Here is a 27,812-nt window from a genome sequence, read left to right as displayed (position 1 = left end):
TTCCTCTTGAGATTCTAGACATCAAATTTGTTCTGAATCTTTCTTTGAAGTAACGCTACATTTGTCCAATCGATTTTAAGAAATATCTTCTATGTTTGGACTAACGATCTACTAATTGTCTCGCCACGGACTTAAATTTGTAGCCTTTTCGTGAGATATACGTAAACTATCATTTAGACCGTACACCGATATTATTTTGCGTCACCTTACTTTGTAGTGGCAACGCCTGCGTAGCCACTCGATCTGCTGCAGCTTCGTGGTAAGTTTAACTTACGACTGCCCTATAGCCTGCACCTACTGCATTGGAAAGCAAGCTGCTTTAGTCTCACCAATGAAACAACCATAAGGTTCGACTTCTATATGCCTCGTCCCTAAAACGACTTCGTAACTCAGGACTAAAACCCTGGATTCTTATTGGGTCTAGTCATACTGGAAACAATCGTTACACAAAAGAAAAACATTGTACATTATTACTCCAGCCATCTTAATCTATAAGGATTGGCGTCGATTCTAAGTAACAAAGACACTCTATAAAATCAAATAATTTTTTTTTTTTTATTAATACATATATTTAAGATAGTTTAGAATATTATTCAACGTAGTAATAAAAAAAAAATATTGTTTGTATTGATTATATGTATATATAAAACATTTAAGCTTTAATTACCAATAAAATATACTTCAAACAATACGTTTCAATTGAATTTTCGTATAACAAAGTCATAATATGATATTAAACTAACCTTCTACGATAAATGGCGAAAATTATTGTAAAATTTATTACTTTTGTAAATACCTTAATATTAAACTAACTGAACTTCTAAAAATGAATAATTATTTTAAAGTATAAATTATATATGTAAAAACCTTATTATAATAACAGTCACTAAATAATTTCTAAAAATGGTATAACATATATATAAAAAAAAAAATTGAAATAATTAGTTCTGTAAAAATATTATAATATTAAACAGACTTGAAACTTCTAAAAATAATAAATTAATTAAATGTAACTTATTATAATATTCAACTTGCCAAATAATTTCAAAAATGGTAAAACATTTATAATAAAGTAGTCTGTAAAAATAAAACTTTATTAAAATATTCAACTCACCAAAGAACCTCTAAAAAAAATGGTAAAATTATTATTATAAAAAATAAATTAGTTCTGTAAGAAACTTATTATAGTATTAAATCGGCTTGGAACTTCTAAAAATAATAAATTAATTAAATGTATCTTATTATAATATTCAAGTTGCCTAATAATTTCAAAAATGGTAAAACATTTATAATAAAGTAGTCTGTAAAAATAAAACTTTATTAAAATATTCAACTCACCAAAGAACCTCTAAAAAAAATGGTAAAATTAAAATAAATTAGTTCTGTAAGAAACTTATTATAATATTAAATCAGCTTGGAACATCTAAAAATAATAAATTCATTAAATGTATCTTATTTTAATATTCAAGTTGCCTAATAATTAAAAAAAAAAATGGTAAAACATTTATAATAAAGTAGTCTGTAAAAATAAAACTTTATTAAAATATTCAACTCACCAAAGAACCTCTAAAAAAAATGGTAAAATTATTATTATAAAAAATAAATTAGTTCTGTAAGAAACTTATTATAGTATTAAATCGGCTTGGAACTTCTAAAAATAATAAATTAATTAAATGTATCTTATTATAATATTCAACTTGCCAAATAATTTCAAAAATGGTAAAACATTTATAATAAAGTAGTCTGTAAAAATAAAACTTTATTAAAATATTCAACTCACCAAAGAACCTCTAAAAAAAATGGTAAAATTAAAATAAATTAGTTCTGTAAGAAACTTATTATAATATTAAATCAGCTTGGAACATCTAAAAATAATAAATTCATTAAATGTATCTTATTTTAATATTCAAGTTGCCTAATAATTAAAAAAAAAAATGGTAAAACATTTATAATAAAGTAGTCTGTAAAAATAAAACTTTATTAAAATATTCAACTCACCAAATAACCTCTAAAAAAAAAAAAAAAAAAAATTGTTAAAATATGAGACAAAATTAAACTAATTACTTGTGTAATCTGTCGTAAATCTTGATATATAAATTACGTGTCACGTTGTTTGTCCACTATCGACTCCTGACTACCGAACCGATATCAAATATTTTGCACACCGTGTGCAGTTTGATCTAACTTAAAAGATAGGATAGCTTACATTTCAATTTATATTATTTTATTGCAAAATATTTGTTTATTATTGAACAGTCACAATTCTAACAGATGGCGCTGTGTTGAAAGTACCAACGTTTCACATAAGCTACAATTCAACGGCATAACAACCAATAAAGCATGGTGGTCCCCATGACTAGTGTTCTCCTACCGTCTCCCTTGAATAGTTTACTACTATGTAATAAGAAAAACCTTAGCCACAGCAACGCGCTTGGCCGGTCTGCTAGTATCTTATAATAATGATTCAATTTATTTCGACTAAACCGACGGTAAGTATTATAAAAATATGTAATGTAACAGCTTTAAAATAAATAACGTTATATGTTTTACAGGACAGGTTCGGTGGCCGTCGATGCATAACTCATAGCAAAATCCCGAGTACATACCTCGCCATAATGTCTCCCTACCAGAACGTTTCTTAAACACGCACTAAACACTCACTATAAAATTCTAATTAGTGGACGTAACTACATATTATCAATTATAATTATCAAAAACTATATATACATCTAACGTAACTCGAGTAAATCTCAACAAAGACTAATAAAAACATATGAGGATCGGCCGAGTAAAAATATTTGGGATCACCCTCATCAAATATTATAAAATTATGTATTTCGAACACTCGTATAGGATTCATTTTCTTCCATTTATGTTAGGTAGGTATGAAGGACTTCAGCTGGGAAGTTTTGATTTTCATCGATATAAGACGACAAGACAGGGCCGACGGGTTATAGTTGGTAAAAAATTTAGATAACCTAAAACAGCACAGTCCCACACTTCCTACGCAATAGCACAGTCTTCCGTTAGTAAAAATACAAAACTTCATAATCGTAAGCTAGGTTTCATAACAAATGTAACTAATTTACCTTCAAAGGTGTAATAAAAATAATAAAAAAAAGAGTACCTACATCTTTAGGTTACAAAATGTAGAAAGGAAAAAAAAAATCGCATACCTCGTGGGCGTTAATCCTTTACACCAAGGATATGATATACCATATCAGTTTACCTCGATGGCATCCCGCTCTTCTGATTTGTTAGGGCTAGTTGATCTGGTTCTTAGGGTAGGAAATTAAACACTCCAATGATGACTTGATTTACTATATTTCACACACTGACCCTACGTAAAATGTATAAACACCAACTTGAACAAAGGAATTGCCTGTGCGCATGTGCTACAAGCTGTTTTATCCTTTAGTCCCCACTCTGACTCGACCTTCCCACTTCGGGCAGTTATTCGAGTCAATTCGTAACAATTCGTAAATAACCGAACGAGTCAAATGAGTAATTATTGCACATGCGCACTTGTAGCAAAAGAATATGTTTCATAAATTATTTAGAATATTATTAAATAAATATTAAAGCTAACACTACATATACAACAAGACGGCTGTGGCTGACTTACATGATAAAATTTATGCCAAACTGCTTAATATTGGGGTTTGGACTAGCAATGATCGATGTTAGAAAAACATCGATGTCATAATCGAAAGCCCAACATCGATGTTTTAAAAATTAGAGCAAGTCTGTCGCTATATGATACAATTACTGTTTTCATTTTAGATTCTTGACATCTGTACATGGACTACATCTAGTATCTAAGGGATTTGAGAACGAACTTTGGCCTAAATTTTTAATCTATACCAGGCCATAAACTCAAAAAAAAAATCAGCGAATCACAAAGCAAAGAAAAACCAAAGCCAACAACGGCCATTTTTAATTTACATTCACTTCACAGTAGTGTACTGTTTTTATTTTTTGTAGTGTTAATGAATTGTGATTTGTTGCTATAATTTATTGAATAAGTAAACTAATTTAACTTCGTTATTATTTAGGTAAGATTTAGTTTTGTAAAGAGTACTTAAGTTATTAGCAGTTCTGTTGTGTTACTGTTAATAAACGCAAGTGTGTTGGGTTATTTTGTACCGGCGTCATAGCCCTAAGCCCATAGGTTCAGTCAAGGTTGTAATCATCTATTCTTTGGCGGGAAAAGTATAAGAAAAATTTGGATTATTGATATCAATAGTCTATTTTATGTTTAAGGTTTTAAAATATATATACAACTTAAAACGAACTGATTAAAGATTAAAATGCATACCTATGTTAATCTAATCAAAACTTTAAATAACTAATGGCTTTAAGACATCAAAAACAATTTATATTGTTTGTTTTGATGAGTGAATTATAATTCACCATCAGGATGAGTCGCGACAATTCCAATAAATTTTTGACATATGGGAGTCGTAATGGGGTCTTGACTCTAAATATCATATGCTTTTAATATAAAATGCGACGGAATATGTGTTTCGCAAGTTTTTTATTTAAGTAATATCTAGATAACTAAAGCAATATTAACTTGTTCAATAGATGTCAGGTGGTAGACTTATAGTGCTGGACCGCGCTGGTCGCGATGCCAAGCAGTATGCCCTTTCAGAGGGTTTGGCCACCCTTGGCTCGGACTTGGCTTGTGACATCCGCCTAATGCTACCAGCAGTCAGTCCCCACCATGCCACTGTTATGGTACAGGCTAATCAGGTAAGTGACAAAATATTTTGCATATCTATGCATAATAATAGATTTACTAAAATATTAGAACATTCTCAATTATAAGGAAAAACCTAAACAGAAACGGAAACAACATGATTAAAAATGCAATATCTCAAAGGCGATATTGTAAATATCATCAATCATGTTTACTTGTAATATCACTTCACCTAGCTCTGTGATTTGTCAAAAGATGTGGCCTCCACATTGAATGCGTTTGGTACATGGGGGTTGATATACAGCATGTAGTGACAAACAACAATATTATGGTAGCCTAGCCATAAAAGCCTAGCAAATAAAAAGTTTATAAGAAAAATTAAATCAGACTTTGTTACAACGCTGAAATTGTTGTGCTTACAGACTGTGGTACAAAGTGTATCTGAAGGTGTCACTTTGCTGAATGATGTGCCAGTAAGTGTAGCTGTACTCAGGCACGGTGATATCATTTCTATGGGTGGACGTGCTCTACGCTGGGAGTATTCACAACCACAGCACAGGTCCCTCTCTAAACCACAACCACGTAAGCTTATATTTGAAGAAATAAGTCTATACTGCTATAAAACAATTCAATTAATTTTATATTAGTTTAAAATTTGTATGGTTTAATAAATTGCTGAACAAAAGAGTTATTTGAAATCATTGTTTAATAGTGGAACTTGGTACTGTAGACCTCATTAGTCATAACTATTTGAGGATCATACAGTTTACTATAGTATAGTTATCTAAATAGTACAATTTCAATTTATTTAAGGTGTTATTGTTGTATATTAATTAATTTTCTATTCTATTTATTTTAAAATTCTTAATTAGTAGAAAGTATCTAAAAGATTTCTTTGCTTCCCATTTGCTGCAGCATTGGTAGTAATAAACAAGACTCGAAGCAGAGGTAAGGGTCACAGAAGTCGGTCCAGTGATCCAGTACTCCATGATATGCATGCTCATAATCAGAGAGCTTCATTACCTGGTGAGTGTAACTGATAGAGATATACATTAGATATGCGCTTGCACTTCCAATATTTTGTCCATAAATATTTGTAAAACAGTGGACAAAACATTTTCATATAAATTAATTACTTGCAGCTTCAAGTATGAAGCAAGTGGCAATAGTTCAACCGCAGAGAAGAAATGTGATGCAGGGTGAGTATACATGAGAAGCGGTTTTAGAGTCCAGAATTGTGGACAGATTGGAGTCCACAATTAACAATTTAATTTAAAAAAAAAAATTATAAATAATGAATGTGAAACCAAGTAGATTCTTATAACATATCAAAGCAAATGTTGATTACTAGTCAGAATTTGAAAGTTTTTTTGTGCAGGCCCATGCGCTGGTTTTGATTGCCCTCCTTGATTTCTATACCAAGGGTAAATTATATTAAATAATAATGACAGTTGATATTTGTAAAATCAAAGTAAATATATTGTTTTAAGTTTAATTAAGTTACCGCACATTTAATAAAACCATTCAGTTATATCCAATTTCTTATAAGGCTTAAAACCATTTTGGCATAGAAAGCAGTTTTGTAACTTTATTACACTGATATATTCAGTAAAAGTAATTTTATTGGTAAAATAATTCCTTTAGCAGTTTAAGTTAATAAGCAAATTTTTTTAGGAGAACCAAATTGCACTCCCGAATTGACTGATTCTAGTCAAATTGAAAACACGGAAAATGAAAACACTCAAGAAACAATTACGAGGTACTATTATAATTATTCTGATTAGGTTTCTATTTATGTTGTATAGATCTGTTCTCGCATCATTTCATATTCGTATACCCGAGACAGAATTCAGTCCATGATAACGAATTTTTAATGCAATGTCAATATTACAAATAACTATTCTCTATTAGGTCTCTCGAAGATTTATTAAAGATTGTCTCTTTACCTGATCTTAATAAGTCTAGCGTGCCTTGGTCATAATACCAGGGGGGGTCATAATGTGAGGGGGGGCTGTGTCAATACTCTCCGAAAATTGCGTGACGTAATACTTGAACGCTCCCTTATTAACTTTATATTTACCTCTTACATGAAGCTATTACTCCCGTACAGTTATAATTGAAGAATTTAGTAATAAAATTATTTTAGGAAATCAGCGCGGCCGAGCCAAAAAAGTCTCCAAACAAATACTAAGGCATCAGAATGGATTGAGTCGCGTAAAAGCTCGCGAGCGCCTATCACACCGACACGAACACGGAACACACCGTCAGATTTACAATCTCGTACTAAATCTGCAACACGACCAGTGACACAGAGAGACACACAATTGCGTTCAAAATCCTTGGCGTGTATACCGTTAGAAATTGAAGGAGAAAACACAAAGGTGACTTTAACACCGAGACAAACACAGTCACGTTCCAAAATCCTAGAAGGGACACAAATAGAAACAAAATCAACTCGGGCGAGTCTCACACCGAAAGAAACACGTGAAGTCCGGTCAAGGTCGGCAGTTACACCGATCGACACAAAAGAATCCAAGTCCAGTACACGGAAATCCCTTACACCAAGAGATGCCCCATCAGAACCCGAAGTTACATCGAAACAAACAAAAACTCCAATACGGACTACACCGAGGCAAACACAATCAAGTTCAAAAGTGGAAGTTACCCCATTACAATCAAGAACACAAGCAAAATCAGTACGGGCCTTTACGCCTACACACAAATCGCGCACCAGTACTTTGGGACCCGTGACCAACTCAGTTAAATCACGAAAGGCGCTTACAAGGGAATCGGGAAAATCTTCAATTATACCAAGACTATCAAAAACACAGCTAGCAATTACACCGACAGGAAACCGTGAATTGTCGCGTTCAAATATACTTGCAGAAAGAACACCGTTGAATCATTCGAAATCTTTGTTGCCACGTTCTGCACGCACACCGTTAAGTACCTCAACTTCTGTACAAAGTACCTCAACTTCTGTACAAAGTACCTCAACTTCTGTACTAAGTAGGTCTCGACTGACAAGTACGCCGAAATCGTCAAATAGACAGACACCGTTCCCAGAGAAGCGCGTGCTACCACCACGAGCAAGAACGTTAACACCGCGGGCTCAACAGTTCGCCATGAACAAGTCGTCTATTACGCCGCGGACTTGGCGCGATACGTCGCTTCGCTTGACGGTGTTACGAAAGACCCACAGGCCAGTTAAAATACAGGCACCTACGTTGATTGGTAAGTTCACTTCTTAATCCATATTTGTGCAGAAGCGGGCTGTTCGGGGTATTTGTTGTGTTCCCCAAGGGAGTCGGTACGGAATAAGTTTAAGGAATTAAATATTATGACACTATCGGTAGTGATGTGACATTCTGCATAAAAAATCTTTCTTTTTATTAATCGATAGTTTTTTAACATGAAAAATAGATTAATAAATAATCGATTTTTCCTAAAAAAATTATCGATGTTTTTATTAATCAAATTTTTCCTATTCTCATGGTTTTATTAATTAAAAATAAACAATAGAAATTATTAACACAAATTAAAGTTTTAGAATAATCAAAAGTATTGAAATTAACCTAATCTCGTTTTCATAGATTAAAAAGAATCGATTATTAATCGATTATCATTAAAATAGCGATTTTAATCGATTTTTTCCATAATCGATCTTTATCGATACTATCTGATTAATATATTCTTGAAGCCTTGTTGGTTGAACAAAAAAATATAGACGATTTTAAAACAAATGGTGAATTTCACCAGTACTACTCGAAACAGAACTAATTTAACCGTACGACCAACCGGGTTCCAGAAGATAAACCACTTCTTATATAGAAATTGTATTCGTTTTTCCAACTAACTCCCAGGCGAAATTAGAGATTTCACTAAATAAATTCAAAGCTCTCGTTAAACGTAAGTTAATCAATAAAGCTTTTTATAAATTTGACGAATATTTAAATGATCCTAGTCCTTGGGATTCATTTGCTGCAGTTCAAACAATTTGTATTAATCAAAACTTAGCGATTAAAGAGTGGCGGAAGGTTTCTTGCCCGCTCTACGCCCTTGACTTGCGAACTGGTAGTAAATGTATATTTACAATTAATTTAACTTCTTTTCTGACGTTCATAAGTGTACTTGTTTACCTATATGAATAAAGTTATTTTGACTTGACTTAGTAGAGGCTCGTAATGAGGCATGAGGCAGAAAGATTTCTGTGTCTTCGACTATTATTATGTCTTCATCTTTTGTGCTTTATGTTTAAAACCGGTTTATTTATAAAGAATTTTCTTTGTAAGGACATTTACAAAGAAAAATCCACTGTATCCTTGTGAACTGCACGCATTACCACTAAGCTAACGTAACTCTTTCTAACATTCTAGTTAATGTAATGCTAAGTAGATGAAACGTCATTTTAACATTCTTTGTGTTTGTATTAAAAAAAGGGCATATATTTTTCTCAATAGCCATAACTGATGTTAGGTCCCTCGTCAAATCTTAAAATATATAAATTACGTGCCACGTTGTTTGTCCGCTATGTATGGACTCTTAAACTACCGAACCGATATCAATTAAATTTGCACACCGTGTGTAGTTTGATCCAACTTAAAAGATAGGATAGCTTACATCTCAATTTATACCCGCAATATTATTTTATTGCAAAATATTTGTTTATTATTTGATAGTAACAATTCTAAAAGATGGCGCGGCGCTGTATTGAAAGTACCAACGTTTCACATAAGCTACAATTTAACCACCAATAAAGCATGGTGGTCCCCATAACTTGTGTTCTCCTACCGTTTCCCTTGAATAGTTTACTTCTATGTAATATAACAATAACTTTAGCCACAGCAACTCTTGGCCGAGTCTGCTAGTATTATATATATATTTCATCCGAAACGTGAGACGTTTCTCAACCACTCCATTTAACATTAAAACAAATTGACAGAATTAATTAAACTGTTGAAATTAGCTTTAAAAGTTAGAACCATAACTGTAAATTGCAAATTATGCATTATCTAGACATCAACAAAAACTGACCTCATTAAATTGTTCATGATATTTTTTACAATTACACAAATTGAAAAAATGGGAAATGTATTGACGTTGTTATCACAATTTATACGAACTTGAATATATTACCTTAACATTGTCCTTTTACTAATTTTAAATTCAATTCGTCTGGGTGTATTTCCTTTACGACGATTATAGGTAGTGGTCCAAGATCCCAGGGCCGCCAGACGTCACGTATTTTCTGACGGATGAAATGTGGACGATTGGGTAGTGTTAGTATGTACTATGATCGTATGCCTACCTGCTAGCTTGGTCAAACGGCCAATTTCCAGGTATCAGGTAATCAAGGTACACAAAAACATTACTTACTTCACGTAAATTCTCATGGCTGATTTTTATATATGTTTTCGAGTGTATAGTTAAAAATAAATTGTCAATACTCCCAGACACTTTCCGTCGGCCATATTGCTTAACAGACGCTTTAAGGGTCTCAAAATAATTAGTCAACTTCACGTAAATTCTGACGCTCCATTTTTACATATGTTCATCCGACAACTATTTTAAAAGCTTTGACAAGAAGACAGACCGATCCAAGGGGCCAATCATCCCCTAAACTAAATTTTAATATCTCTATGAGTGAGAGAGCATTATCTACGCGCATGAGACTGAGTGAGACCGACTGCGCTGTTAAAGCCATGAAAATTACTTGAAAAATTATTATTATTCAAAAAGGGCAAGCAAAAGCCGTTTAATATTTTGAAGAAAAATGAAGAGTACCAACAAAGCATTTCACCGTTTTGGTACGTTGGATTTTGTTGGTGATGTAGATGAAGAAGAACGTGTATTCAACATAATACAAAAATTTATCTGGGATGTTTACAATTTTCCTGGAATAATTGATGTAGATGCTGCCAGACTACAGTTGTTTATCATTTACATACATGGTATCTGATATAAATGAAGAATTCAATCGAAAGAATTTAAGAAACTTCGATGCCAGTAACTTACCACCTTGTAAAAGTGAGCTTTGGCAACAGTTTCGACGGGCTAGCTTTGGAACAATGCAAGTATGAAGATGATAAATATTTTCAACCCCGAAAACAATGGCTGGACACTACAAGATGGTAAATATGATTTTCATTGGTTCGATGGAGATCAATTACCGGGTTTTGTCAGTGAGTCGCTGGAAGAACAATCAGGTAAATTATTTTCGTTTCTCATATTATTTGTATCTTTTTAGTTTTTTCAGACCTTCATTGTTTAACTTGTTTTTTACAGAGGAAGAAAATAAGGATAATGCTGATGATGACGATCACGATTTAGATATTCAATTTCAAGATTGATATTTGATGATGATGATAATGAAGATTAAAAGCCACTGTTAAGAAATATTGAAGAATTAATATTTTTCCACTTTGTTTCCAAATTTCCAATAAATAATTAATTAAAAAAATTGCTGCTATTTAAATATAAGTGGTATTTTTAAAAAATATTTTTTAGTTCTAATTAATAAATTGAAAAAAAAAAAAAAAAATCGGCTAACTTTAGTATTATTTATTATGTGTCAATTTTTTTCTTATTTTTGTTGCTATAATTTACTTGTCAACAAAAGTTCTAAAAATTATAAAATATCTGTTCAAGTAATTTTCATGGCTTTAACAGCGCAGTCGGTCTCACTCAGTCTCATGCGCGTAGATAATGCTCTCTCACTCATAGAGATATTAAAATTTAGTTTAGGGGATGATTGGCCCCTTGGATCGGTCTGTCTTCTTGTCAAAGCTTTTAAAATAGTTGTCGGATGAACATATATAAAAATGGAGCGTCAGAATTTACGTGAAGTTGACTAATTATTTTGAGACCCTTAAAGCGTTTGTTAAGCAATATGGCCGACGGAAAGTGTCTGGGAGTATTGACAATTTATTTTTAACTATACACTCGAAAACATATATAAAAATCAGCCATGAGAATTTACGTGAAGTAAGTAATGTTTTTGTGTACCTTGATTACCTGATACCTGGAAATTGGCCGTTTGACCAAGCTAGCAGGTAGGCATACGATCATAGTACATACTAACACTACCCAATCGTCCACATTTCATCCGTCAGAAAATACGTGACGTCTGGCGGCCCTGGGATCTTGCTCTATAGATATTACAAGTAAAAATAAATTTAATAAAGGCGCTTAACAAAGCTGAGAAATTTACAATTTATTTTAATAAGATACTATTAATATTATGTTAATTAGATTGCTTTATTATAAACATAAACAGTATGTTAAATGTGTATGACATGACAGTAATAAATACAGGTTTTATAAAAAAAACATATTATGTTGTAATTATGAAATATTGCATTATGCATACACCTTTAGTTGCAAATCTAACTGTTTTCGATAAAGACTATTTTTACGAAACAAAACGAAAGTGATGACTAAGTCTGCGCTTGGGCGTCATTATTCGTTCACATTTCTTACATTAAATACTCATTTGCTGGGAATTTATGAAGCAAAATTACTTATATATAATTATATTGACTTCTATTAAAAAACTCGTATTTTCATAAAAATAATACAGTGTTTTAGTCTGTTTAAATAAATTTTGTTTTATCGTTTGTTATTGTGTTAATGTTACAGTGCTGTTTTAATTAAAAAATCAATACCCTTTAAATTACTAAAATGCTCTTAAAAATATTTCGTTCAATATGTGATTATTTGTCCTCATCCATAGACCACACTAAGCAAGCTGCTTTATTGCTGATGACACGTCACACGAAGTCAAAGTCTCCGAACGCGGTATCTACTGTTGTGATAAAACCAACTCCAATGCCAAAATCACTGAAAAGAAGCTCTCGGGCACTAAGAGAAAGCTTGGCGAGAAAACGAAATGTAAGTTTTAATTGCATAGTTAAAGTTTCTAACTATTCTCATATTTAACCTATAAAATGAATGTTTCATTCAATCTGTCCAGTGCTGTTTGACAACTATAACAAATTTTTCGTGACAATTTTGTAGAAAATAAACATGTAGGAAAGATACTTACAAAAATTTAACCAATATTTACGATAAGTAAGCAGGCTTTCAATAATTTAAACAACATTGAATCATAATTCTATAGTTATTTTTTTTAGTAATATTAAGAAAGCGAGAGTTTCTAATAGTATTTAAGTATAGAATTTCCATCTTTTACTACTATCTACTTTAACCAAATCCATCAAGTGAAGGCCAAACAGAGTTATTATTCTAATCTTGATAATTGAAACATATAGTAAGGAAATATACATAACAATTATTTAAAAATTGCAGACTTCTGTGCTAAGCACTAGCGACGATCTTTCAACGCGAAGAAGTTTATCTTGTCAATCTGCACGAAAAAGTGCCATGAAATCTACTCTTAAGGATCCAAGCAGTGCACGGAAAACAGAATCAATTAAATTCGATCTTAGCAATCTAGAACATGATACTGAGTCCGATCGATTAAGATCCTCAGTGGATACGACAAATCAGACTTTTGATAGTATGTCAAGTCAATACGTCTCACCACCTTCAAGAAGATCTATACAGTCCAGAAGCAGTCGTATCATCGAAAAGACTTTGGGTAGTCCTATGACCGTAACTGAAACTACCGAAACTTCAATCGCTACCTCTCCTAAGTCCAGGTCTTCGCGTGGTTCTCTAATTGTCCAGAAAGCTCTCGAAGAAACTCTTAAAACACAAAATAACACATCAGGACAAACAAATCTAACAAAAACACTAAGTCCACGTGCCGAAACCTATTCAATAGTGGATTTGGTCTCTTGCGATTCTAATGCTACGGAATATAATACGATTGATTCCACGCCTTTTGGAACCCCTCGAAGTCACAGGAAAACCAGATCTTTCGCTGTAACGTTACCTTCCAGCACACCGTATAAAGTGCCGGTAAGTTTGAAATATGAGAATGCGAATGACACACCGCCACATGCAGAGTCACCTGAAGTTATTACACCCCAAAATGATGAAAATAATAAGCCTGTTGCGAGTACTAAAGTTTCCAAGAGGTCCCGGAGCAAATCTAGGTTAAACGATAGTGATCTATTCCTATTGGAAGACGAAGATTCTCCGAGAACGTCGAAAAGGGCTGATAAATCGGCTACCACTTCTTTCGACGTTTCTCATTTAAAGAGAAAATTATCGCAAAGCCTCACCGAGTCTGATGCAGAGTCAGATAAAAGTGACAAAATTGTATTTGTCAAGGCCCCTAAAAATAGTTTAAGTAATGTCAGAGTAAAAGAACTATTTGCTAAATCTCCTCAAAATGACCTACGCTTTGTTTCGGGAGTAAAGACCTTATTCAAATCGTTGAGAAAGCAAAATACACCTAAAAATACTCTAGAAGATGTGAAAGGAGTCAAAAGATTATTTAGAGAGAAAGAAAAATCGCCTAAGAATACGCTAGAGGACGTAAGTGGAGTTAAAGGGTTATTTAGGAGAAGTCCTAGGAACAATTTGAGAGTATCTGGAGTAAAGGACGCTTTACGTATAAAATCGCCCAAAAATGATTTAACTGATGTGCGCGGGGTGAGGCGTTTATATCGACTGGAAAAAGAACGATATAGCAGCAACGTAAGCGGAATTCAAGAAATGTTCAATGAAATTTCAGAAATGGACACAACATTTGATCTACTAATGAACAAGCCTCCATTACGGACATATAAAGCAGCGAGTGCGCAGAAAATGAATCTAAAACAAAAAACACGCCAAGCAAAATCTTTGTACGATTCGACTTCAATACACGTGGATGGTTGGATGAAGAATAATGAAGTCAAAGTGTACAACGAAAACAGTTTGCCTATTAAGAAAAGGTCACTTAAGACTTTTTTGCCTATAAAGAAAAGGTCACTTAAAGTGCCTTTAAAATCGACTCCAGTTAAAGGCAATGTGACGCTAAACTCCACAGAGTTATGCCAAATCTCTCCAATCTCTAAGCCAGCACCTGTTGATACAGCCGGGTGAGTTGATTTTTATTTTACTTTGCTTTTTGTACTATTTTACACGCTTTATATTAGCTTCACCTGTATGTATGTATGTATGTAACCGACTCCTTCGGACTCGATTTTGACCCACTTTTAACGGACAGATTTAATTCAAACTTTGCGCACCTGTCAAAGATCGATGACAATGCAATAATCCGAAAAAAAATTAAAAAAAAAGTAACTAAAAAATAATAGTTTTAAAAAACTAAAAAACACGCTTTTAAAGCACATCAAACTAAAAAGTGAAAAATAATTCCTAATTTAGGCTGAAAATGGTAATGAACAAAAAATACTGGTATTATTGTGAAAAAGCGTGGGGCGCTCTGTGCCATATTTTTCGTCTATCGAGCAACCCACGCTTTTTCACTTTTTAGTTTGATGTGCTTTAAAAGCGTGTTTTTTAGTTTTTTTTAACTATTATTTATTTTTTATTTTTTAGTTAATTTTTTTTATATCACAATTCATTTGTTACCGTTTGTTGTAATATATTCCATATCTACTTTCAGAACATCACAATCAGATTACCACACCATTGACATCAGCGTTAATAATAGTTCCGTATCACTCGGGAGGACGACACGATCCACAAGACAAAATCGCAGCGCCTTGAAAAATAGCACTTTTACTATTAAAGAGACAATTACTGAAGAAAAACCGTCCACAGCACTAGTGATTCACAAAAAATCTCCAGTTATCAAATCGGTCAGAAAAACGCGTCAACGGGTGCAAGAGCAATCAGATAGTGTCCAAAACAAAGAAATTTCGGAATCGAAAGGCGAAAAATTAAGAACGAAAACCACACGACGAACAGTCAAAACGTCTGAACAAGAAGCAGCAATTTCAGTACCAAGAATGACACGTTCTAAAGCAACATCGCCACGGAAATCCAATGTTAGACGCGTCTCGATTGTCATAAAAACACCAATGCCGAGAATGACGCGTAGAGGCAAAATCCCGGTAAAAGAAGAGAATGATAAAGCGGTCCTAAGTCCTGAACAAAATGAAATACCCACTGTTAACGGTGTTTTAACGAAACTAACACCAAAAATTTCGAAAACGAAAAGAGTTTCCGTTGTAATTCCGGCGAAAACCGCCCTCGCTTCAGCTAGGAAAACTCGAAGTAGAGTAGCCGCTCTCAACAAGGAAGTAACTGAGCCAAAAAAGGTATTCTTTATTATTTTAACTATTTAATTTAATATTTTTATTAACATGATTTGACTGACGTCATCACTTTTGGTAAATCCGTGATTATTCATATAGATAACTTATACTTTATTACCATAATCGTAAGAATGCCAAGTATTTTATTCTACAAGATGAGATGCTTGTATGGAGTTGCAAGACATGACATCTCTTTGACATTCTCTTTGATACAAAGAGATAAAAGATTAAGTTTTTTTAATATTGACAGATTCTTTTATGAATATGGGTGGTATTAGTCAAGGTGAATCAAGGCTCAATTTAATTATTCTTCTGTTCAAATTAGACCAGAATTTTGGAAAGAGAACCGTAGTAGGATTCGAGGTGGCCTACCGTGCTAAATTTAAATTACCTTTTAATCTACGTTGTTGCGTGTTGTTCCCACGAGAATGTAAGTGCGTGCTCCTATCGTGCGCTGATGGAGGACAAATCTTTGTTCTTGATTTATTTTATTATTATTAATTAATTACTTAAGGAGTCATGTGGAACATGATTAATTACTTAAGATGTCATGTGGAACATGGTGTAATGGTTGCAGCTCCTTACAAACATTGTGTAAAACAAAAACTTGGCGATTAAAAAGAGTGGCGAATAGTTTATTGCCAGTTCTTCTCTTCCGTTCTATGCCCTTGATTTGAGAACTGGCAGTAAATGTAAAAATAGAAGCATTTAATATGTATTTCTTTTGGACATTCATAAGTGTACATTGTGTTATAGGTCGGTTATTGAAAGCTGGCGCGTTCACAGTACTCACACTAATGCAATTTCACTATACAGTATGTTTAAAAATATAACTTTTTTGCCAAGCTATATATTTTAGTCTACTCTGGTTTTAGTAAGGTCGGGTGGGTTGTAAATAAATAAAAATGTGTCAAATTCATATAAATATTATATGCATACGAGGGTGGATCTAAAAGTTCTAAGCCCGACCAAGAACGTAAAAGAGTAGTGTAAATAATTTTTCATTTTTCGACATAAGCTCCATCTAGCTCAACACACTTCACTTTTACTTCACTAACTATTCTTTCAATACTCCTCTTAGAAACCCCGGTCGCATCTGATGGCAAATTAAATATAACATTTTTTCATTAAACTGTTTTTATTAAGATGCTTAAAATAATTAAAATCATTGTGCACCATTTCACGAGATTGCCCTGGTAATGTTTGAAAAAAGATCAACATAAACAGTAGCAAAAGAAAAACAATAACTGTCTCTCTTATACTCATAAGCTTGACCTAGCGCGAGAGAGACGGAAAGTATTTTCATGATGTATTTGTGATTGTATTTCAGTTTGACATCACGTCTCGCGCTTATTCACAGACACTACACAGGCACAAAGTGTAAAGGTGTTGAAGCCGCCAGCTTTAGATAACATACCTATACCTATATGAATAAACGATTTTGACTTTTGACAACAGTGCTACGTCATTATAGTTCGACACATGAAACACGTCGCATAGCTAATAAGAATTATATTAGTTCGTATAACTGCAACTCCTTTCGTGCATCTCCATATTATGTTCAATTTTTTCGTAGGCTACAAAAGGGACTATTGCAACCGCTACGACAACTCGGAAGGGTAGGGGTAAAGCTGTCGAAGTTGAACCTGCTGAAAATGAAGGTTAGTAAACGTTTAAAACGGATAAAAATATAAAGGATTTTTATTGCTTATACATACTGCGTATGCGTCATTGCGTTGCAAATCCATTTCGTTGTTTGTCTATATAGTACGGGAGGTAGCAACGTTTTCGAGAAAGAATTTCAGGTCAGCTGATTTTGTGATATGTCGCCCTTCTTGCACTTCCGGTTAGAGTCTGGGCAATCTGGCTGGCGGTAGCGGTTGCGTTCATTAGTGCGCATCCTATGTGTCCAGGTAGTTTATTTTAATTCGACTCAACAATCGAATTAATGTCTGGAAAATTAATTTGAAGTTTCCTTATCTTTAAATAACATGGTATTAGAATTACAGACATTATAGAATACTTTGAAATTTTTATAAAAACAAAAAATAAATTGCGTATGGCACATAGTTAGCATTGTCAAAAATGTCTGGCAATAGAAAAAGTATGTCAGGTAGACTTATTTCAAAACAAAAAATTTAAAATTACGCTTTTTAAAATGTTTTTAAAATCCAGGATTATTACCAGGACATGTAGGATGCGCATTAATGAAGGCAACCGCTACCGCCAGCCAGATAGCCCAGACTCTAACCGAAAGTGCAAGAAGGGCGACATATCACAAAATCAGCTGACCTGAAATTCTTTCTCGAAAACGTTGCTACCTCCCGTAAAAATAATAATAATGGTCTAAGATCCCGCTATACAACGACCTTCACCGAGATGCTTATTTAATGAAACTTATTTTATATATAATTTAATATGTCAATAAATATAATCCATATGGGTTGCCTAGCAAATTTCAGTCCAGAGTATGTTTAATTAATTTAAAAAAAAAAATTTTTTTTAAACATTTCACCGGTATGATTATTAGATAAATTCTATACCAATCGAAAGTATGAAGCCCATAGAATATGCAAACGTTAGGTTGTTTTTAATCAATTAATTATTTATGTGTATATTTTTTATGTGACACTAAAGTATATATACATCTTAAGTATAAAAGAAGGTTATAGTGATACATATATAATACTACCCTGATTAAAAATATTGATTGAAAAAAGTTCAAAAAATTTACTACATGCAAATTATAAAAAAAAAATTTTTCTTAAATATTAATTAAACATACTCTGGACTGAAATTTGCTAGGCAACCCATATGGATTATATTTATTGACATATTAAATTATATATAAAATAAGTTTCATTAAATAAGCATCTCGGTGAAGGTCGTTGTATAGCGGGATCTTATACTATAACTAATAATTAATACCTCTAACATAGTCTGTGTGACAGGTTCGCTCTATTTAATTGTTTATAGTGCATATAAAACTAATTGTATGGAATTCAATAGTCCTTATGATTCGAAATTTGATCCAAAGATAATACGAAAATCTACAACTTTGTTTTTAACGTCTTACGTAGATTTTTTTTATATATTAGAAATTATTATTATTTCGGCTTTGTTTTATTATGTAAAGTGGAACTTAAGGGTGTGAATATTGAACCGAAATGAAACGGTTTTGCGTCTTGTTGGATTGGTTAAACAGAAAGACAACAGAATTTTATAGTTTGAACTGAATGCTTTTAGTTCTACAATGAGTTTGTCCTACTTTTAAATCGTTAGCGTACAAAACGTCTGTGTCAAATATTTGTATGCAAAAATTCTTAATGGTTTCTGGTAATTTCAAAATTTCCTATAACTATTATATATGTATACTAGTGGACCCCACAGACGGTTGTCCTGCATGATATTTCAAGCGATTAGGATATTAAACAAAGTATGAAAGTACCGACTGCAGCGCCATCTGCCGGGCTGATTTGTGAATCTAAACCATTCCCAGATCCCCTTGAACACACACAAACAATTTCATCAAAATCGGTCCAGTCGTTTGAGAGAAGTTCAGTGACATACACACTCACAGAAGAATTATATATATAAAGATATGAATCAAGTATTAATGCTGTGTATTCACCAATGCGTTATTTCTACGAAGCGTGATTTGCAACCAAATGCATCAATAGTATTATTGGTTTCAGCAAGGCAATTTTCAGAGTATTACGCGTATTTCATAAAAATCTAATTCTACTTCACACATAATATTTAAAATAAAAATATCTTTATTAAACAGTTATAGAAAAACCAAAAAGAGGCGGAAGAAAACAAGTAGAAAAGAAGAATCCAGAAGTCCTGGTAAAGGATGAAATTGAGAAACCTGTTATTACCAAAGTTGAGAAGAAAACTCAAAAAGGAAAGAAGGTAAATATTCAGGTGGCACATGGAGGTACTGGGTTCGATTTCTTGGTAAATATTTCTTACTTGCATCACCTCTCCAGAAAATATAAGGAATGATTCGCATTTTAGATTCTCGTGTTCAAATCCTGATCAGTTCTTTCTCCATGGCCATTCTTAATTGAGATTTATACAATATTTTAAAGTTATCTTTGCAACAGATGCATAATACCAGTATCACTACATAGAATAAAACAAAGTCGCTTTCTCTGTCCCTATTTCCCTTTGTATGCTTAAATCTTTGTAACTACACAACGGATTTTGATGCGGTTTTTTTAATAGATAGAGTGATTCAAGAGGAAGGTTTATATGTAATAATAACATCCATTAAATAGTGGAGAAGTACTGTTATTTTTGAGGTTTCTAATGTGATGTCGTAAATAATTACATTTTTTCCGCTTACATTGCAAACGCAGGCTGAACCCTACGAGTTTTATCAAAATAATGTACTAAGTATTGTACACATTGAAAAGGTCTACAGAAAAGTCCGTGATGGTATATGTCTATCTCTTATGGATAACCCACAATAACTTTTTTTTGTCATTTACTTTTTATGACGATTTTAACCAATACAGCATTAATCCTTAACCAATTAAATACCTTGAATACATTGTTCATTTAATATAGATCTATATGGCCCTTTACACCGTATGATTTAAGTGAATATTTTCGAAGATATTACAGATTTAAAAATTGCGGGACGTAGCGTTTGCGGCGGTACCGGCCGGCCGCAGTTTTTCTGTAGTGTATTTAGTATGCACCCGTGCGAAGCCGGGGCGGGTCGCTAGTTGTTTATATTGTATTATTAAAAAGCTAGGAATGCCTGTTAACGTTACTTTTTATTATTTTAAAGGCGGTCCCAAAAGCGAAAGAAACTGTGCCATCGACAAGCCGGAAGAGGAAATCGCCCGACACTACGCCTGTCGAAAATGAAGGTAAATTTCCAAATAGTTTATAACTTTTTGGCACCCGCTCTTCTGTATTAAATTAGAACAAAAATAGAACGGACTGCGGTAAATCCATTGCGATCACAGTGTAAAACTTAGCACTAAGTCAATATCCCCTGACTGCGAATCCATGGGTCCCGGGTTCGATCCCCGGCTGATACGAACATCGATGTGATGAGCATTTGGTGTTGTGCTTAGGTCTTGGGTGTTTAAATATGTATTTATATGTCTATCTATCTATAATATGTATGTATATCCGTTGCCTAGTACCCATAACACAAGCTTCACCAGCTTAGCATGGGACTCGGTCAATTGGTGTGAATTGTCTTTTAACAAAAATTAAGTTATGTATAATTAAGTTTTACCTAACCTCGATCAAGTAAAACTAGTCTGTATTTATTTATTTGCTCAACGGTATTCCTACAGCTACTTACTAAACAATATTCAAACAATTACACTGTACACAAAAGCCAAAAACGGAATACACATTTAAACATACACAAAGCACAGTTTCACCTATATAAATACAAAAAATATACAAGGAATATATGTATTTATAATAAATTCTAAGTTCTAAGATTCATTGTCCATCTTAATATATATAAATCTCGTGTCACAATGTTTGTCCTCAATGGACTCTCTACTACCGAACCGATATCAATCAAATTTGCACACCGTGTGTAGTTTGATCCAACTTAAAAGATAGGGTAGTTTGAATCTCAAATTATAGTCGCAATATTATTTTATTGCAAAATATTTGTTTATTATTTGATACAATTCTAACAGCGCTGTGTTATAAGTATCAACGTTTCACATAAGCTATTTACCTTTCACATACGTTCTCCTACCGTTTCCCTTGAATAGTTTACTACTATGTAATATAACAAAAACCTTAGCCATAGCAACGCTTAGCCGAGTCTGCTAGTTATATTATATGTTTAATATAAAGGAAGAATAACAAAGCCATTATTAGTAAAAATATCAGAGTTTTTTAAAATAGTTTTTAAGCATTTTTTAGTTACATTAAATATATCTATTTGCTGATAATTTGTGTTATAATCTGAAGGTATACGATACATGAGTTACATAAATAGTTTGTATTAGACCCAGGAATTTTAAATAGTTGGGTTTGTCTTGTATTGTATGAAGAAGGGGTGTGAAACAGTAAAAGCGACAATAAGTCAGGACAGTCAATTAAACCTATAAAAGTAATAAAATTAGTAAAATTATATTAACTGAAAACTATATATTAGATATTGAAAAACCAAAAAGAGGAAGAAAAAAAGCGGTTGAAATAGCTGTCAAAGAGGTTAAGAAGCAAACTGAAGTAAAGACGCGAGCAAAAGCTAACGTTCAGGCTAGCTCCAGTAAAGAGGATAACAAAATAGCTCAACCCAAAGGAAAAAAGGTAATTAAATTTGTGTTATTTTTACCTATAATGTTAAATGGATTTAATTTAAAAATACTACTAATTTTTCAAATATTTATTATTAATCTAGCTGGCCTGGCGAACATCGTACCGCCTGTCGATTCTTTATTTTTTTTAAATACTTATTCTACTATTCGGGACACCGGTCTAGCTAGTAAGATAAAAAAAAGAAAGTTGATAAGACAACAAATACATTATGTCAAAAAATAAAAATTTACCTTCCCGGAACCCCTCCACTAACACTTGAACTTTATGATATGGTATTAAAGTTCAAATTGCCTTTAAATATTATTACGAATATTATGTATGGGAATATAGAAAAGTGTTGTTTTTATACTTTTTCACTCAATTTTTTTAATTTTTCTCTCCGTAAGAACCATCCTCGTACTTCAAAGAATATTATAAAAAAAGAATTGGCCAAATCGGTCAAGCCGTTTTCATGTTATATCGTAACAACGAAAAACGGGTTTCATTTTTATATATATAGACTAGTGGACCCGACAGACGTTGTCCTGCATGATATTTCAAGCGATTAGTAAAGCAAAGTATGAAAGTACCGACTGCAGCGCCATCTGGCGGGCTGATTTGTGAATCTAAACCATTCCCAGATCCCCTTGAACACACACAAAAAATTTCATCAAAATCGGTCCAGTCGCTTGAGAGAAGTTCAGTGACATACACACTCACAGAAGAATTATATATATAAAGATGATCCATCAAATTGGTCAAAGTAACATGCAATCTGTGACCAAGGAGACCCAGTAAGGGTTGTAGCGGCGTTAGATTAGTATTTAATTAATCTGTGGTTATTATAAGAGAAATATTAAAATGAAATTTTAATTAATTTAAGGTCGCGCCAGCTCAAGAAACAATAGCGCCCTCTACGAGTCGTAAGAGGAAATCTCCCGATGTCACTCCTGCTCAGAAAGGTAATTTTGCATAACGACCATATAAGTGAGATTACATTACAAATAAAAAAAAAATCGGTTGTCTGTAAAGTCGGTTTACTGACGATAATTGAACGTGACAACGTCATAAAAAAATATTGATGGGATGGGATGGCAACCATCATGAATTGATCAAGTTACATTTATTAGTACGCATAAATACAATTATGTCAATTTTAAATGGAACGCCTCAGAGCGAGGTAACGCCGCATGAGTCATGTTTTTTCGTGCGTGCAGCCGGCTCCATCGAATTATAAGACGTTGTCACGTCAAAAAGTGTGTGTCAGCTACGACGCACGATTGGAGTTTACTCTTTACGAACGATAATTATGATATCGATTAGAAATTTTAGTTTTAATTTCACTGACCATTACTATTGACAAAACTCTATGGCACGCTAACAATCTACTTTTATTTTTTACACCTGTCAACACTGATAATGTTGTAACGTGGCTGTCAAAACGTGAATTAAAAATAGAAAAGTCTGTGTAATGTATTCCATCTCATTCTTCTACACGTTCAATCCTACAGTTATATATGTTTGTCTCTTTCTACATAACGCCTCAACTTTTCGTGTTACCATTGATTTTACTCTTCATAAAATTTTCGTACCAGGCCTTATAACTCAAATCGTTTCTTAAGGAGTAAACTCCAATTAAAAATATCATATTTACTAAGTATCAACTATATAGGCCGACGTCGTATCGGACTCCCAGTATACTAGTACCTTTGTACTAGTAATAGTGGATTAATCTATAACAAACGATTTCTGGTAATTGTATAATAATCACTTTTCCTTATATAAAGTGTAATACAGTCAAAATCTGTTATAACAACAAGGGAATACTCATATTTAGTCGTAAAACCCGATAGTCGTACCTAATGCAATATTCAACCTTTTTTATCAATATAATCGGTATGTTGTTCTACACGTAAACGGTTTTGACTGTAGTTAATTAAAATTTGGCGTATATAAATAAATGAATAAACAAGTAAAACAAATTTAAAAAAAGAGTGTGTGTACTTATATACACGCGTTAGTTATACTTCTTTGGCGTATGGAAAAATAAAACAAAACGAAAAAAAAATTTTTTTTAGATTATGTGATAATTTTTAATTAACGATGTAAATAAATTAATTATACATACCGACAATTAACCTCAAATCTATAAATGCACTCAAAACAGTTTTATCACTAATATTCAATATATATAGATATACTAATAAATTTTTAGTAAATACTATCACCGTCGTATATGAAATTGATTTAATAAAAACACCAAAATAATATTTATTTATTCACACTGTTTAATTGTACTGTTACGAAACAGGTGTTCTAAATATAAAAATACTAGAATATACAACTTGAACATAGTTATTATCGATTTTCATGTCACCTAGAACTAACTTTACGATGTAGAATTTAGGTGTCGGTGTGCGCGCGCATCCAAAAAATTCACTCTCATCATTTTTCTCCATCGCGCCAAAAAAAGTATAACTTCAAAAAATCTAGACTGCTAATTTTCCATAAAAGCTATGGTAGAGGCATTTACGTTAATATTTTGTATTTATTTATAAAATCTTGGTTTTTACACGGTCTACGTGGTTTCATTTATAGTCAAATTATTATTTATATTAGTTTGTTACCTACTTATATTTATAAAATAACGTAATAACCAGAGACAAAACTATTATCCAATAATTTTCTTTTTCAGAAACATCTGTAGCCGCTAAAAGGGGAAAGGCAGCCGAAATTACTGTGCCGGCTCGCTCGACTCGCTCTAAAGCTGGTAATATAAAAATTTCGCGTAAAATAACTAGTATTAAAGACATTTTTGAAGGTCTTTATAGTACGAGATCTCGGAGAGCTCATCGGGTATTTGCTAAAAATCAAATTTTTATATATATTTATAATTAGGAGAATATATACAGATACTGGCAAACATCTTGAACAAATGTCCTTGTCTGCGCAGAAGCGATTGTTAGGTAGGAGTGAAAAACCGGCGCACAGCACGGCCTTCACTATCCTCGTCTGACAAATGATGTTATGCGTTAACTCTCTTTCACTCTACCTTTAATATTTATCAGAAGGTAACCCTTATTTGCGGACAGAATTAACTAGGCACAAGGATACGATAATTGATTTAAAAAAAAGGGTGCGTGTACTTATGTACGCGCGTAAGAAGTTATACTTCTTTGGCATTATTAAAAATAGTTTTTGATTGCATGCAAATAATTTATTACAATTAAATAAACAAAGACTGGAAAAGGAGTCATTATAGTCAATAAAGTTCAGTTTACATTTGAAAAATTAAATAATCTTTCGTAGATTGCCGTGATGTAGGCGATATTTTATTTAAATAACAATTGAAATGTTGTCCCAAAAATCAATTCATAATAATTTAATTAAAAATACTAGCGGCCAAATTTTGATAGCATCGTGGTAGATATACATTCTCCTAAATATACATAAAATTTGGTTTCTAGCAAATTACCGATGAGCGCACTAATCCTCACTCATTATCACTCATCATAAAGACGACTCATTGGTCTAGTGGTTAGTACCCCTGACTGCGAATCCATGGGTCCCGGGAGTCGATCCCCGGCTGAGACGAACATCGATGTGATGAGCATTTGGTGTTGTACTTAGGTCTTGGGTGTTGAAATATGTATTTATATGTCTGTCTATCTATAATATGTATGTATATCCATTGCCTAGTACCCATAACACAAGCTTCACCAGCTTAGTATAGGACTAGGTCAATTGGTGTGAATTGTCTTTTATAAAAAGAAAAAAAATAAATAATCCTGCAGCCGGATCTTAGACCATTAAGCTGTGTTTTCTCTTATCGTTCGTTGTTAGTACGAATCGTATTTTTTTAAATTAATGACGTATTTCTTTTCAGAGTCTCAACCAAAACTGCGCGGCCAAAGAAGATAAAAGTCAACGACGCTGTTTAATGTTAAGTTCAGTACAAATTACATTTAAGTTAAAATTTATCAATTTGTGTCCGTTGTAAATTTTATGAAAATTAGGCTGGCAGCATACACACGTTTTCCGTATTCAATTTCCGAATGCGGAATTTCGATTTGGAATCCCGTGAGACTAGCGCAAACATTCGTTTTTCTTCATACGGAATGTAAACAATCAGACATCAGTACTGATAGTGATACCGTGGTGAACGCACGACGATTTATTATTATCAATTACATTTTTCATTTAACAATAAGAAAAAGAAACGTCGGTATTGGGTACATCCATTGAACACTCGAAATATGTTCTCCCAGGCCAAATCTTTGCCATCTCTGTTGTGATAGTCGTTGTCATGAATACTCCACAGGCAGGGGTATTTTTCAACAGCAAATATTAATATTTCTGCCTCACACATTTTCGTGTTGCATTTCTATGGCGTAACAAATATAGAAATACGTCCGATGCACGCGGCGCTGGCGCGATACTGAATAGAAATTTCCGAACGTATGCGCCGGCTCAAACAAAATGTATGCAAGCGTTGCGTTCCGCGTGACGTCATTAGGTTTCTCCGAACGTGCTTACTTGCACTCGAAACGTACGTGCGGAATTTATTCCGTTCGGAACAAAAGCAAACGTGTGCGTCAGTTAATACATCTTCTACTGTGGAAATCGAAAACGGAAAACGTGTGTATGCGCTTAGCCTTATGATTGTAAAGAGTTCTTAGAACGTTTAATTATTTGATAGTCATTTATTGCAGTGTATTGAACTGATAGATTTGACGGTTTTATATTATTTTAATTTTATGTAAGTCCTCTCATAGAGGCTCGGTTTTTAAAGTTAAAATTGTGTAACGTGATTAAATAAGGTGTTACTGTATTTTATAATAATCAATGGGAAATGAATGACTTTTAATTATGTTTTGTATTAAGATATTCCCAAATACATAATCAAGTCTGCTAAAAATTTCGCTTTTCGAAGAGTAATTTAAAAAAAAAAGTTGTGGTTATTTTCATTAGCCTTTAAATAATTGAGCATAAGTTTGCTTACACTAGCGTTATGTTTAGTAATTATTATCAAGTTGTAGTTTATTTCTTTAATTATAACAATTTTATTTTTAATTTACTATTACTTTATGAATAAGCGTTTTATCTATTTTTGTAATGATTCAAGCTCATCTGCTGACTGTACTTTAATCAAAACATTGCCAATTGTAGGGTTAAATAGTATTTTTGTATTGTTTTAAGTAATTAAAGAAATTTAAAGTGTTTATAATTATTTTTATTTGCCTTCCAACTTCCTTATTAAAATCTTATGAATGAATTGATCGAAGTAATATTTTTTATATATGTGGGTAGTTTATTATACAGCTGTGTGCCTTCGTAGGTAAACATTTTTTTGCCGTACTTCGTACGTACTTTAGGTAATGCAAGATAACTCCTTCGACGCATACTTCTATGAGTCACACGTGGGGCGGTTTGGAGAAAGCTAGATGTGGAGAGAACTTGTTATTATTTTTTTGACAAGAATTACATGTATTATAAATATAAAGTTGTTTTAAATTCATTAGGTTTGTGTCTCGATATATATTTATGGGAGGTGCAAGATAATTATACTGGAACAGTATTTTTATAATTTTATTTTGTAATACTTGAATTTTTATTTATTTAATTATACGTAATCTTACAGC

At 32.8% G+C, this 27,812-nt stretch overlaps 1 protein-coding gene across 3 annotated transcripts; it reads left to right on the top strand.

The window, feature by feature from the left end:
- Window positions 1-3,834: 3,834 nt before the first annotated feature.
- LOC125054409 (mucin-16-like) lies at window positions 3,835-27,392 on the top strand. Of its 3 annotated transcripts, XM_047656282.1 has the most exons (18): window positions 3,847-4,055; window positions 4,588-4,755; window positions 5,125-5,284; window positions 5,618-5,728; window positions 5,845-5,901; window positions 6,377-6,461; window positions 6,849-7,936; window positions 12,435-12,592; window positions 13,010-14,558; window positions 14,595-14,694; window positions 15,225-15,882; window positions 17,456-17,540; window positions 19,667-19,794; window positions 20,681-20,762; window positions 22,028-22,182; window positions 23,054-23,132; window positions 24,866-24,940; window positions 26,057-27,392. In XM_047656282.1, exons 2-18 carry the CDS (start codon window positions 4,588-4,590, stop codon window positions 26,089-26,091), a joined length of 4,773 nt encoding a protein of 1,590 aa, XP_047512238.1. In that variant the 5' UTR covers window positions 3,847-4,055; the 3' UTR covers window positions 26,092-27,392. The 3 variants fall into 3 exon arrangements, with proteins under 3 accessions (XP_047512239.1, XP_047512238.1, XP_047512237.1); XM_047656281.1 differs by having other exon boundaries at window positions 13,010-14,694; XM_047656283.1 differs by lacking the exon at window positions 20,681-20,762 and having other exon boundaries at window positions 3,835-4,055; window positions 13,010-14,694; window positions 19,667-19,742; window positions 22,098-22,182.
- The last annotated feature ends 420 nt before the right edge of the window (window positions 27,393-27,812 follow it).

This window comes from Pieris napi, chromosome 12 (genome assembly GCF_905475465.1).
Source record: "Pieris napi chromosome 12, ilPieNapi1.2, whole genome shotgun sequence".
In the NCBI taxonomy this organism is placed as follows: Eukaryota; Metazoa; Arthropoda; class Insecta; order Lepidoptera; family Pieridae; genus Pieris; species Pieris napi.
This window is presented reverse-complemented; position numbering and strand designations above follow the sequence as displayed.

Bases quoted from the DNA above. Each gene is read 5' to 3' on its own strand.
- LOC125054409 (XM_047656281.1), top strand. From the start codon at position 4,588: ATGTCAGGTGGTAGACTTATAGTGCTGGACCGCGCTGGTCGCGATGCC. The intron at 5,729-5,844 runs GTGAGTGTAACT...AATTACTTGCAG, and splicing joins TCAGAGAGCTTCATTACCTG to CTTCAAGTATGAAGCAAGTG. The intron at 7,937-12,434 runs GTAAGTTCACTT...CCTCATCCATAG, and splicing joins ACAGGCACCTACGTTGATTG to ACCACACTAAGCAAGCTGCT.